Source organism: Tachysurus fulvidraco, chromosome 1, assembly GCF_022655615.1.
Source record: "Tachysurus fulvidraco isolate hzauxx_2018 chromosome 1, HZAU_PFXX_2.0, whole genome shotgun sequence".
Taxonomy (NCBI): domain Eukaryota; kingdom Metazoa; phylum Chordata; class Actinopteri; order Siluriformes; family Bagridae; genus Tachysurus; species Tachysurus fulvidraco.
This window is the reverse complement of record NC_062518.1, coordinates 22,026,041-22,041,062: the sequence shown is the minus strand read 5'-3', so window position 1 is coordinate 22,041,062 and position 15,022 is coordinate 22,026,041. Positions and strand designations below refer to the sequence as shown.

Below are 15,022 nucleotides of genomic sequence, written 5' to 3'. Positions count from 1 at the left end.
CCAGTTAGAGCTCAGACTCCCATCACAGAAAAAGTTAATTCTACAGATGTTTCTGAATTGGCTGTTTATTTATCTCGTAGAGATATCATTACTGCAGGGCTTAAAGTGTTTGATGATCAACCTGCCAGTTATCTGTCATGGAAGTCTAGCTTCAACAATGCAATAGAAGGGTTGAAGAGTTGGATCTCATTATCAAGTGGCTTGGCGGGAGTCACAGCAACATGCTAAACGTATCCGAGCAGTTTATGTCAATAATCCAGCTGAGGGCATTGATATGGTCTGGCAGAGACTGGACCGAAGCTATGGTTCTCCTGAAGACATCGAGGCTTTTCTATTCTCCAGACTTCATGATTTCCCCAAATGTTCAATTAAAGACAGCAAGAAGCTGCAAGAGCTCAGTGACTTACTTCTTGAAATTCTAGCAGCACTCCTATCCACTCTGTTACCATGACATGCTCATTTCAGTTTGAATGATTGGTCAAAGTTACACTACAACAGTGTCACTTCCTGGGTGTGGCCTTCTGGAGACGTGTAAAGTTCAGCACATACAGCACTATTATACAGAATGTTCACAGAGCTGTGTTAAGAAATGGCTCATCTATACAACTTACTGTACATGGTGAGATACACACCACTGATTCTCACTTTAGTTACAGGTAAGTTACATCAGTTCATTCATTGTATTATCTGATATCAATCTAGCATTCTTAAACATTTTCTTAAGACATTATTTTGTTTACAAAATGTTTAAAATTTATTAGATTTTCTTTCTTACAACAGGCAGTTTTGCAGATAAAATTGGGCCTACAGATGAAGTTACCAGCATTAACATGAAGGAAACAGACACAGTTACTCTGAAATGTTTATATGAGTCAAGCGGCAATTACATTTTGCTTTACTGGTACAAACAATATCCTAACAGCGCACCACAGTTTTTACTGTATAAAGGAGCAAGGTCAAGAACTGACCAGAGCACTCCTAATGATGATCGATTAAAGTCAGAAACAAACAGAGACTCTACTAAACTTACTATCAGCGGTCTAAAGCTCTCAGATTCTGCTCTCTATCATTGTGCTCTTAGAGACGTAACACAGTGATACAGAGTCAGTGAAAGGCTTTACAAAAACATTATAATGGCAAATACACATGCAAGAGGTTTCTAAAAACCACATCAACTTTTTATCTGTTAACCACAAACATGAATAAAAGCTGTGGTAACAGATGCAGCTGGAATAAATAGCAAATAAAAATAATGTTCAAACATGAAAACCACACATTGATTTAATTTGATTAATAACAGTAAATTCACAAATCTACACATATCAGGCTCAAATAATATCTTACTGATGCTATCAGAGTCATTGGGTCAGGTGTTGCTGATGTCTATTTTGAATGACATTTTCTGTTCTGTTATCATTACAGATTCATTCATTAATGTTTTGGTTCATGTGTTATTTATACATGTACATAATAAAAAAAAAACTTTTATTGCACCATCCTATAGTCCATTAATCTTTTTATTTACAAATGTAATCAAACTAATAAAGCGATGTGCAGATGATAATTTGTGAAATAATTCAAACATTAAAGTAATTTAGAGTAGTCACTCTACCTTCCAGTATGTATTGTGGAAGAATTATATTTATAAATTAAATGTCCATGCTACATAACTTTTACACTCCCTTTTTCTTGTTAGTTTTATTAATTTTATTTTTATTGTTACTTTTATTTTGGTCTGTTGCATTAATGTCATCAATATTTCTTGATTATCAATGTCCTTTGTCATTGATTGTGCTTTGTGTTAGTTACCAAAAAAAAAAGCCAATATGCTTCAGTAAAAATCAGCCATCTGAAAGCAACACTGGTGACACTGTCATATGATGCTGTGGGGTGGAGCTTCATGAACCTTTATGATCTTAACATATTAGTCTTCATAAAGACCTCAGAATATTTTCATTCAGCTAAAACCTGTCATCATGATCAATGTTATATTCATGTGTCTGTGGCTTTCACTAGGTGAGTTAACAATGTATTTATTATGGTAGATCAGATTATAGATTACATTGGTCATTAGTTAGTATGTGTTGTGTTAATAAAAGCCTGATTTATATAGCTCTTGCTTTATTGAAGTTAAACATTTATAAAAAATAAATTAATAAAAATAAAACACAGTTCTCTTCTCTATGACAGGTGATACCATGGCAGATTCAATAGAGACACTTTTCACTCAGAATGTTGTAGATGAAGCTGATGATGTTACTCTGGCCTGTAGAAATGACACAAGCTACACTTCAGGAAACACCCTGCACTGGTACAGACAATATCCAAAATATAAACCCGAGTTCCTTCTTTATGTTTCTGATACTGGAGCTCAAAGGCCCACCATTCCCCCAAGAATGTCTGCTAAAGTTAATAAAGATAATAAACAAGTGGATCTGATCATCTCCTCTGCTGCTGTATCAGACTCTGCTCTATACTACTGTGCTTTGCAGCCCACAGTGACAGGAAATCCTGCTGCACTGTACAAATGTACAGTGTAACTGTAACAAAAACAGTTTTGTTATATTGAATGTAGTTCTGTCAATGCATAAGAAGAAAATTACATGCCCTCTTTGGTGGATTCTCTCTTTCTCTCTACTGGTCAGGGTCATGGCTGATATGGAGTCTGTTCCACACATGAGGTGTGAAAACCCCCTGAATGTGATGTCAGTCCTTTGCAAGGCTCCATACACAAACTATTTCACATTCTCATTCACACAAAAGTGCAATTTCTCCCAGCAAATTTCTTCCTGTCATGTTTTTGGAGGTTATGAAGAACTGTACACAAACTGACAGTAACCTGAACTCAGCATCAATCTGAGGACCCTGAAGCTGTGATGTAGAAACACTACCTGTTGTGTCACTGAGCTACCACATTGTTCAAATCCTTCTGTTTTCTTTGAGTGGGGTGTTGTGTCATTTATATAATAAAGACAGATTCACTGATAACAAGTGCACTAAAGAGGAGACTCTAAACTGTCCAATCCACGGAGGGTTTGTGTAAGGCCCCAGCCAATCATCTGTAAAAGGGGCGGGGTCTATTTGGAGCGTGTACTCGTCTACGAGTTCTGGCCCATAGACACTCGGTGTCGAAACCCGTGTGTAACCCACACCAAGGGTGTAAATTTTGCATTAACTCAAACGGGACCAGAATAATCAGAAGGCTAGGTTTGTCAGGAGAGAGATGGAGCGACAAGAGTGAACACAACCAGATGTTCAATATTCAGGAACAAAATTTACTGTATTAACCACAAAGATTTGTAAAATAAATGCAAAAAAAAAAACCAAAAAAAAAAAACAGTAACACCAGAATGTTCACTTGTCAATATTCCGTACAATTTTTTTTTCTTAAAGCATTGCAATCACTTTATCAAAATAAACAGGTTTAACATGAATCAAAATAAAACAACAATTAGGGATGACCAATAAACCAGTGACATGAATTGAAAGAACCTCAAGTTTTAAAATTTTCCCAAATAACAACAAAAAAACTTCAGTGTCTGAACTCAGTTCAGTCTCAAAAAAAAAGAAAAGAAAAAGAAATTGTCCTTAAATGTGCAGCTGATCCAGGATTAGGCCACAAAAAATAACAAGAAAAGAGTTGTGCACCTTTGTTCAGACCGTTCGACGGCAATCACTTTCAAGCTTATAAGAAGTTCTGAGGATTCAACAACAGGTGGCTTCCATCTGCATCCGAAGTTATAGAGAGAAAGCAAGATCTCGAACATATGGAATCCGAAAAATACAGCGAGGGCGGAGCTTTAGTGACGTCACGCAATCTCATTGGTTACCTCAATAACGTGAGCATATTATTGGAGAATTTTGAGACCTTCAATATTTTACACATATGCATATATATGCATGCTATTATGTAATTATTAAAACTTGATTACACCATAATCCATAGTTTCAGCCTCTTATGGCTCCAATATGTTATTTTTTTTTTCCTTCTTTCTTTTCCTCAGTCATTAACCATTATTGACCTGGGTTACACGTGCATGACTCTGAAAGACATCTGCTCAGCAGCTGTTGTTGAAACTAAAGTAAGAGCAGGTGACAGGTTTTGTAAAAGTTTAACATCTTCGAAGGTCTCTCGATATATTATAGCTTCGTAGCCACGTTTTTTCTTGTGTGTGTGAATGTTTTTATTTATTTGGATTGTTTTGATGGGTTTATTAATCATACATTTATTGCTTTATTTATAATTATATTAATAAATGAATTCATATATAGATGGATCTGTACATTTATTCATTATAAATGTAAAAGTATCCTTTTGTTTTTGAACAAAGATGGAAAAAAACAAAAACAGTGACAAAAAGATTTTTTAAGATTTACATAAAATCATTTGTTTTTTTTATTAATTCTTTGTTTTCATTCATACATTTATTTCAAACATATTTATTTATTTAAATTTCTATAAAATTGCTATAAAATATTTTTGCATGTTTTCCTTTTCCCCCTATTCCTTTATGTACAGTATATGTTTGTTTGTTTGTTTTTTTCTTTGTTTGCAGTTGATATGAAAAATAGTAGTAAGTCATTGCTTCTTTCTGTTTGTCACTCATGAAAGAGCAATTTTTTACATCTAAAATGTAGGCTTTTCTTTAATTCTCAGGTATCATGCCACAAATACCCCAAAGTGCCATATCATTATAGGAATAATGATATTAAAAGTCATTATTTAATGAGCAGTTATTGTTTATTGTGATTGAGATTTAACATGTGTTTCTTTGCAGATTTACTTTAGTCTTGAGTCCTGAATAATAAGGATGTCCACTAAAACAGTTACTAACTATAAAACAGTTATACTATAATTACCTATGACATTATTACAGTCAGTAATAATGGACTCTTCTAAAGGTCATTAAAATGGAGAGGAGGCTAAATTCAACCTTTAAGATTATCCCTAATGTTAGCTCGCTATTGTAACAACGCCACCTGCAGTTCTTCTCTCAGGCGGCCAGAGGGAACCCTCACCGGAATACTGAAGCATTTCCGTTTTTTCTCCCACCACTGCTGGTATTTAACAGTCAGTTCGTTAGCCATCATGCTAGTTATTCTAACAATTTGTTTCTTTTCGACATTAGTATTGATCTTTGCTGTGTTGATTGGATTTTCATATTTTTTGCATATCATTGGAAATTACCTAAGACTTTTGGATTTATTGCCTGTTTTTTTTTTGGATTTGTTTGTTGTCTTTTCTTCATTAAAACTTCCTCATATATAATCTAATCCCCCTGTCTCTGTGAATCTCTCCCAGCTGTTAGTTCACTAGCACTTAGTCATTTATACAATATTGGTTCAGTCACTTCTGGTAACATTACAGTTATTAATAAAAGCATATCATATTTTCTTATGCTTATGATAACAGTCTTCAAAAGTAAAGCACAGTTAGCTTTTAATGCTAACTATGACTAAAACTAATGTTTAACAATTTAACTTGCTGAGATGATAACACTGAATAGTCAGAGCAGGTCTGTGTTGGTCTACTAAGCAAATTCATAAACAATATTAACTTATAGGAATTGTTCTTGAAAAGAACTTTAAATATATCTTAATAAAAAAACTATGCTATGACAGATTAACACAAAACAAACACAATAAACAAAAGAAAAACCTAAATCACAAACAAACTTATAACAAACTTTGACTTCATGCTCATTTATCAGATCAGCAGCTTGCAAAGACCATGTTGTAGTGTAAACTCACTAGATTAATGTTTTGTTCTGTTTGAGTTTTTTCCTTCTGTCTTTCTATTAACACACGACCTCTTGTTACTTATAGACCCTGGATACAAGTGTAGCATTTCTATTTTTAATTTCTACTAAAATTAAGTAGAAAAAACTTGGAAATATATAGTATGGTGTTGTCATTAAGACTGTTAGAAAATAACACATAAAGGGAAAGTATTGCAAGTTCAAAGGATTGTATTGTGTGTGTGTGTGTGTGTGTGTGTGTGTGTGTGTGTGTGTGTGAGTGAGTGAGAGAGAGAGAGAGAGAGAGAGAGAGAGAGAGAGAGAGAGAGAGAGAGAAAGAGACCCAAAACAAGGGATGTAACTGCAGAGATGGGGGACTCGAGTCAAATGACTTGAGACTTACTTGTGACTTGCACATGTGTGACTTACTCCCACCTCTTTGTACCTGGCAAAATATCTCAGAATATCACAATAAAACTTTGGTAGATGGTATGAGTGAATCCACGGCTTCTTAGGACCACATTTTATTATTAACATAAAATATTTCTACAGAGATTTCTATAAAGAATATACAGAACAGCACACTAGTTCATGAATATGCATAAATACAAGTAGGTGGAGCTCGAGGTGGAGATGTACATCAAATAGTAACACTGACATTCATTTCTAAAGCTAGAGGTTTGAACTAAACACTCAGGAGAACAATGTTGTTCCTCTTCATGGTGTTTTTCACTCTTGCTGATGTTGGTAAGTCATATACACAGCACACTTTTTTTTTCTTCTAATTAAGACACATAATTCTCCATGTGAAATGTGTCATTAATGATTAAAATATCACAATATTGTTTTTGTGTTTTTTTAACAGAGGCTGCTGACAATAGCATTAAACCAGACCAAACCAATGTATTTTCAACGGAAGGCAGCAACATCTCACTGTCCTGCACGTATACTGGGTCAGTTTACAGTCTCCACTGGTATCGACACAAACCTCAATCAAGACCTGAGTTTCTGCTGCTGATTGATGAGCGCAGTAAACATGTCACACCAGCTCAACCACCTCATCCACGATTGTCCATAAAACTTAAAAATGATCAAGATAAAAAGAGTAAGAAAGTGGATCTGATCATCTCCTCTGCTGCTGTATCAGACTCTGCTCTATACTACTGTGCTCTGGCACCAACAGTGACAGGAAATCCAGCTGCACTGTACAAAAACTAACACAGTTTTTTATATTGAAAGCAGTTATTATATGCCATATTTGGATATATAATTCTGTCTGTCTTGTGACTTATAAAGAGTTTATATTTTTGTTTGTTTATTTGAGACAGCTCATTCAGTTAGAGACAAATCTATCACTAGTGATCCTCAGTGATCAGCCTGTGCTCCTGTGCTGGTCTGATCATGGAGATCATTGATAGTGACCTGAACAGCTGTACCACTGTTTAACATATGAAACTGCACCGAGTATCAGAGCACAAGAACCTACAGCAGATTGTAAAAACCACTGGAACCACACATCATGGGCTCTCTTACCTTTAATGATGATCCTTAAAAGAAACATGTATAAAGCCACCCATTTTGTGGGCTTCACCCTCACACTTCTGATATCTGACAGAAGGGATCACCACTGGCAGCCTCTGTAACAGCTTCTTCAGTCACTGATTAACTGAACTGAATAAGCACAACAATAATACATCTAATCACTTCCCAAAACTTCCAGCACCACTTCTTTAAAACACCAGTTACGTCATCTATTAAATAATCATTCCTAATTTACAATCTTTACATTCCACAGCTCAGACGATTGTTGTATTGGATGTATTTATTAAAGATTTGACTGATACGTTGTTATACACCTGGATACTGTAATGATTTGGAATCCAGCTTCTCTTAAGCTTTCTTCCTCATGTCATCTCAAAGGTTTCTTCCATGTAACTGTTGCCTCTGGTTTACTCATGAGGGAATACATACACTTTAAAGTAGACTCAAAAATTTCTACATGGAATAGATTCCTTGGTGGAATACAGGTGCACACAGTGTTACCTGTTCTCAAACCAAAGAGCTAGTATAAGTGTGGAAGGAGAACAAGCAACAAACAAACAAACAACAGACTAACATGCTAACAGTAAACCAAGTGACCAGTGTGCTGCTAATAGCCATCTTTTGGTTCTCTTTTGTGTCACCAGTTAATGTCATTACTCAGAGTAATTAATCACTAACATGAAATGGAATCTCTGCCTATTTTGTTGTGTCCATGTTCAGCATTTAATTTCTTTGTCACATTACACTCTACAGTGATGGTTAATGGCTCAAAGGAAAATAAACACTCTGATCCTTTTAGTTTTGTATTCAAATTGTAGTGTTTCATAAGTATTTTTGTTTTGACCTAGTCTAGGTAATATATTCATATTCATAGTTTAAAGCTCCAAGACAGCAAACCCAACCACACTGTACAAGAAGCGCTACACATGACTGGAGCAGAGCCATGCTTTTCTCACAAGATGGAGCTATTTACATGTTTCCACTCATTCTTGTCATCTGTCTATGAGTTCAGTTTAATCACTAACTCTGAATCAACAAGACAGTGAGCACTGGATCAAGACTGGATTCTGATGCTAATTCATATATATATATATATATATATATATATATATATATATATATATATATTCAGGGCTATCAAGTGTCATAGCAAAAACATATCCTGGAATTGTTCACCATCATCCTCGCACAGAGAAACCACTGGAGCTGCGAGCATCACTTTGAGCACAGAGTAAATCGTAAATCATGATCTCCTGTTTTAATGTTACAACAAATTTGACACAAACAATGACATTTTGACTGCTGTTAGAGAATTTAAAATATGTCTCTCTTGCCTGTCTTCAAAACTTGAGAGTCCTGCAGAAATAATCCCATCGTGTTTCTTTTGTTTTTTTAATTTATTTTCAAGCCAGGAGGCCAGAAAACTCAGGAGAGTTGTTGATAGTGTGTTGTTGATTGATATTTTTGAGTTCTTAATTAATATTGTATTAATAAATCTATATTAATTTTTATTTATTTATTTATTTATTTATTTATTTATTTATTTATTTTATTTATTTAACAAATAATTTGTTTATGAATATGGATGAATATGTTAGATAGCCACCCTGCTATCTAGTTAGCTCTAGATTTCAACTGTCACAATCCAGTTAGCAATTGTCTAAATGGATAAAAATCTATAGTTCAATAACACTAAGCTTCTATCTGTTGGTTACAGATCATTTAGCTGGGATGGACGTCTGGATCAACCGCAGAAACTTTCCCATCAACTTGTAGCACTTGGTGAATGATCCTCATATTTGTTCAATCTGCTGGGATGATACTGGGGAAGGAATACTGATCTGTTAGGGGACCTTCAAAGCTGGTGTGCTGCCTACAGCCAACAAGCAGACAAACAAGTACTTCAAAACAACACATTTCATCAGTTTTGTTTGCCAGCTAACCTGTACAGCTTCAGAAAAGTGTGCCCAGACTATATGATCTCATTGGAGCAAGTCACACTGTAAAAAAATGTCTGTAAATTTAACAGTAAAATACCGTATAAATGCTACAGGATAAAACCGTATTTCACAAAACTTTTTTTGAATTTACAGTGAAAAAACTGTAATTAATTTTATAGAATAAGACCTTAAATTTAACAGTTAAAAACGTATGAAAATATTGTTTATTGCAGTAAAATTAAAAATATAATGTATTAGTTACCATAAAAAAATAATAACTTTGTCTTTCTATTTTACAAAAGGGAAATAAACATGTCATAAATGTGAATGAAAACAGAATTTTTTTCATTGTAAGGTTGTTTCATGCAATTGCCCTCCTAATCTTATTTTTAGTGTGCAATTGAAAACCACAATGCAGGGCAGAGGACATAAATAATTATAACATATGTTTTATAAAATCATCTTTGTCTGTGTAAAGTTGTAATATAAGGACTTCTAAAAAATTGTATGCTTAAATTGTCTGCCTAAAACCCTTAAAATGTCCACCTTGACATGCTGTGGGTGGAGCTTCATGAACTTTGATAATGTTACAGAAAGAATATTTTCATTCAGATAAAACCAGTCATCATGTTCACTGTTATATTCATGTGTCTGTGGCTTTCACTAGGTGAGTTAACATCATTGTTGGTTATATCAGAAATATTAAGTGTTGTATTTATAATATGTCTAATACTTATTTTTTATAGTAAAAAATAGTATTTACTGATTAATTAGTCTGTGTGGGTTATAAAAGAAAACATAAAATGTGATTCTAACATGTTCTGATGTGACTGTGTGAAAGTTAAAACATTACGTTCTCTTCTCTATGACAGGTGACTCCATGGCGGATTCAATAGAGACACTTTTTACTCAGAAAGTTGTAGATGAAGGTGATGTTACTCTGTCCTGCAGATACAAATTCAGCACTTTTTCAGGATTCAACTACCTGCAGTGGTACAGACAATATCCAAAATGTAAACCTGAGTTCCTTATTTATATTTCTCAAAGTGGAGCACTAAAATCCAACCCTCCCCCAAGAATGTCTGTTAAAGTTGATAATAAACAAGTGGATCTGATCATCTCTGCTGCTGTATCAGACTCTGCTCTATACTACTGTGCTCTGCTCTCCCACAGTGACAGGAAATCCAGCTGCATTACATGCCATTTTTCAGAATTTTTTATTTTTAAATTTTGTATTAATATCCAGTATGATGTTGATAATCTTTAGTAGTTTTTAGTTTCCACTGTTCTTACGCATAAATTGTAAACTGTGAAATGTGTCTGAACACTACAGTTCCTGAGATTATGAAAACTGTGCCGATGCACAAATCTGCTTTAAAGCACAGCTTGAGTCATATTTTCAATTATGATGACAATACAGTGTTGAGCTTCATGAGCTAAAATCATGAGTGTATATACAGTACAGAGAGATAATGGAGAAGTGTGAGGACTAGTGTAGAAGCAACAATCCAGAGACAAAACTAGAGAGATGCCTATTGTTCTCAGGAGGACAGTGATCAACCTGTGCTGCTCTGCTGAGACAGGATTGAAGTCTGACACAGAACACCATAGCTTAAATCTTCATTTCCTGCAGACATACGAGAGAAAACACTGTAGTGTTGTACTGCCTCTTTAAGAAATAACGTTCCCTGCATTGATTGCTGTTGTGTTATATGAACGGAAAGCATGTAGTGTTGCTACATAGAGTAGTGATGGGAAGTTCGGTTCTTTTCCACGAACCGGTTCTTTCGGAGAGTTCGATTTAATGAACCAGTTCAAAAATCCAGTTCACCAGTTCTTTTACGTCATGACGTAATGACGTCATTCACAATGACGTAATGACGCAAATTCCATCATCCCGCTGCCGGCAGATATTAATACAATCAATTTAACACATTCGAAAAGTTCTTTGTAATCATAACTTTAGTTGAATACGTTTCTTACATTAAGTTTTGCAAATAAAACACCAAGTACAGGCATTTATGTGCAAACGTGGATGTTTTACGTGTCTTAAAGATATAAAGTTAATAAACTAATCTTCATCAACTTACAAGAAGCGGCATATAAAAATACAGACTAACCTGCACAATAGTCAATAGTAAAATTAACTGACATATATTGAGTGACATTGATTTTTTTTTTTTTTTTATAAAAATGTTTAATAGCCTATGACTAGTTACTATGCATATCCCAATATGTATAATTTGCTCTGAAGGTTCATGCATGCGCAGCATCAACAGTATTTCGGACGCGTCCGAAACAGTTCGTTCAGTGTACTAATGATTCGCTGTACCAGTTCATCGGTTCTCAGACGCGTCCGAAAGAAACAGTTCTCAGTTCAGTGTACTGGTGATTCGCTGTATCAGTTCAGTTATTCAAGCATGCGCAGTATCAACAGCTCATTGGTTCTTGGACGCGTCTGAAAGAAGCAGTTCTCAGTTCAGTGTACTGATGATTCACTGTACCAGTTCAGTTATTCAAGCATGCGCAGTATCAACAGTTCATCGGTTCTCGGACGCGTCTGAAACAAACAGTTCTCAGTTCAGTGTACTGATGATTCGCTGTACCAGTTCATCGGTTCTCGGACGCGTCCGGAACAAGCAGTTCTCAGTTCAGTGTACTGATGATTCGCTGTATCGGTTCAGTAATTCACGCATGCGCAGTATCAGCAGCTCGCGCTCACAGTTCTCTCAGCACAACATGTCTCAGTTCAGTGTACAGGAGTTACATATACTCCGGGATATTAGTTTATTTAGAGTCGGACCGACTGTCAGGCATGACCGAAAGTAATTAACTTTAGTAACTTGTGGATCAGTGCTGACTCAAGACGCGAACTGTTTAGAACGAATCAGTCCGATTTGGTGAACCGGTTCATCCAGTTGTAGCGATTTTGGCTCGCGAAGCAAGGTAAATATTTATAAGCAAATAAAACGTGTTATAGTGACTTCCAAATATTTTAACCTAAGTTGAAATTAACGGTACTGAAATTAACGTTACGCTTATTTGGTCTGTTCGTCCGGCGAGTAACCTTTATTAATTCTATGAAGGCGGTATCTTCCCGGCCAAGAAAGATTCGCTCTTCTTTTACTGTATACCATAATTTAAATTAAATTAACTTAATAGAGCATGTAGTTCAGACCAGATATTGCAGGTACCTTAATTTGTGAGCGATACTCAGAGACAAATCACCTGTGGCTCAAAATTATGACATTTAATGAATGAGACAAACACAACATAAAACTAACTACACAAACAAACAAAAGAAATAGGGAAAACGGAAATGAAAATAAAATAAAACAAAAGAAATTAAAATTGGGGAAAGGGAGGAAGAGACTGGAAAGAAGAAACTACAGAAAGGAAGGAAAGGAATGGCAAGCTTAGACTTCAAAATTAAATCACACCCTAACTGGGAAATCGTCACAGAAACTTAAATTCACCTTAAGATTCAATGAAAGATTCCTACTTAAAATTATGCATCTAAATTGGTTGGTAGAGGAAACGGTTACTTGCATTGGCTTACTGCACAAGAGTCCGGATGCAACAGAGAAATCTCTGAAAAGTCAGTTAGGGTGGGGTCAGACGTTCTTCCAAGTTCTCCTGAAGATCAGAGCAGTTGTCGTTCTTGGAAGTGAAGCTTGCTGGAACTTCGTTGAAGGAAGATGGAGTCGTCTTGAAGCTGTTCCGAAAGTCTGACCACGGATTAGTGGTGTTTCTGACAATTTAAAGGTCGCGAACTCCACCCATCTTTGGGAAGATGACCAATACTTCGGTCAGGATTTTGAAGGGAAAAACTCCCTTTGTTTCAGGTGTCTGTGGGCGTGGTTTAGCTATCAAACTTTTAGATGACTTTAAAGTTTGATCCAGGGTGTATTAAGATGGTATGGCGCCTTTCATGCTCAAATAAAATACACCAGTGCTTGAAAAATGAGTAACCGATAATTTTGTGGTCATTTGGATACTAAACATGAAGGGTAATGACGGAATGAAGGCAGGGGAACATTACATACATAGATCATTAATCAAGGCAAAGATAAAGGCAAAGAAACAAAAATGAAACATAAACAAGATGCACTTTCATTAGGGAAGTAAAATGAAAACGATAGCTTCGTATGCATTCTGACATCAGACCGTAAAGGGGCATACGGCATTAGAACAGGTATACATTAACATGCCATGATCAGTAAGATATGATGGTAGAGTATAACGGATTTTAAAGTACAATGTTGTTTTCTGACACATGAATAAAATACACCCTTGTCAGGAAATTAAGGAGCAAATAATTTTAAGTCAGGCAAGCCTTAAAAGAAGAAACACATTACAAAAAGGGTTATAAGAATGAGAACCTTAGAGTACCTTATCTTGGGTTTTATTAGTAAAAGGAATGTCTCATTGTGTTTTGTGTGTGTGTGTGTGTGTGTGTGAGTTCTGTTTGCAGACCCCACTGAGCCGCATCTGGTTATCTGGTCTTTGTGGAGGCTCCAGAAATTCTGGAGCCAGGTGTGTGTGTGACACTGTGGAGTGTAGCCCTCAATAAAATCGTAAAATGGAGTGGTCATCGGTTAATTGAGGAGTAGATGTTGAAATTTAGGGTGCCTGGGACATGAAATCTAAAATGAACTGGTACAAGACGCTACAGCGGGGTACCACTGTAATCAGTTTTGCCAGTAAGGTCACATTTCTAGATGCTACATAATGGTGGTGTATTGAAGTTTTGTATAAGAATTCTTTTTAAACCAATTCCCATTTTCTCCTGGTGTGAACAAAGGTATCTTGTCCACCATTTTAACCCTTTGAACATAAACACAGTAGAATTTAGTTTAAAATGGGCTTTTGTTCAAATAAGCTTCTAGTGTTCAGTGTGTACAAATGTTTCCTTACACAGACAACTACAATGAATAAATTCATAAATTGTTTGGATATCTGGAAGCAGTCAAGTGGAAGAAAAAGCCAAACAGCAGGTGGACAAAGGATACAGGAGAGGAGGATGAAAGATGTACAAAACAGGTGATAGCATGGTTTAAGCACAGTGTACAGAGAATTGTATGCTAGCTCTCTGACAACAGGTTACTATTACTGTACTGTTTATTCCAGTTGTAATTATTACTGTTGATTATGTGTGGATGCTGTTTAAAAAAAACTGCTGTGTCTGTGGAACTGAGTCTCTAAATAACGTGACACACGAGAAGTTCACTCTGTAAGTCAAAAAGACAGTGACCCATTTAAATGTTGCCTTATATACTACAGAAAAGAGAACATATCAATAAATGTAAAGAACTCTTCTTATTTCGGCTTTTCCCTTCAGGGGTCTCCACAGCGAATCGTCTCTCTCCACCTATCCCTATCTTCTGTATCCCCAACACTTGCACCCACTAGCTTCAAATCCTCATTAATTACATCCATATACCTCCTCTTTGGCCTTCCTCTTTGCCTCCTGCCTGGCAGCTCCATGTCCAACATTCTCCTACTGATATACTCACTCTCCCTCCTCTGAACATGTCCAAACCATCTTAATCTGTCCTCCCTAAGTTTTCATCCAACATGAGCTGTCCCTCTGATGTACTCGTTCCTAATCCAGTCCAACCTTGTCACTCCCAAAGAGAACCTCAACATCTTCATTTCGGCTACCTCTAGCTCTGACTCCTGTCTCTTCTTCAGTGACACTGTCTCTAAACCATACAGCATGGCCGGTCTCATCACTGTCCTGTACACCTTCCACTTGATTCTCGCTGATATTTTCCTTTCACAAAGAAGTCCTGACACCTT

General features: G+C 35.9%; 2 gene segments (V, D, J or C); both read left to right on the top strand.

The window, feature by feature from the left end:
* Positions 1-572: 572 nt before the first annotated feature.
* Positions 573-1,185, top strand: LOC125146062. The segment is given in 2 exon segments: positions 573-656; positions 781-1,185. Coding segments are annotated over 2 exon segments (384 nt in total).
* A 5,231-nt stretch (positions 1,186-6,416) lies between these two features.
* Positions 6,417-6,956, top strand: LOC125140262. The segment is given in 2 exon segments: positions 6,417-6,485; positions 6,604-6,956. Coding segments are annotated over 2 exon segments (396 nt in total).
* The last annotated feature ends 8,066 nt before the right edge of the window (positions 6,957-15,022 follow it).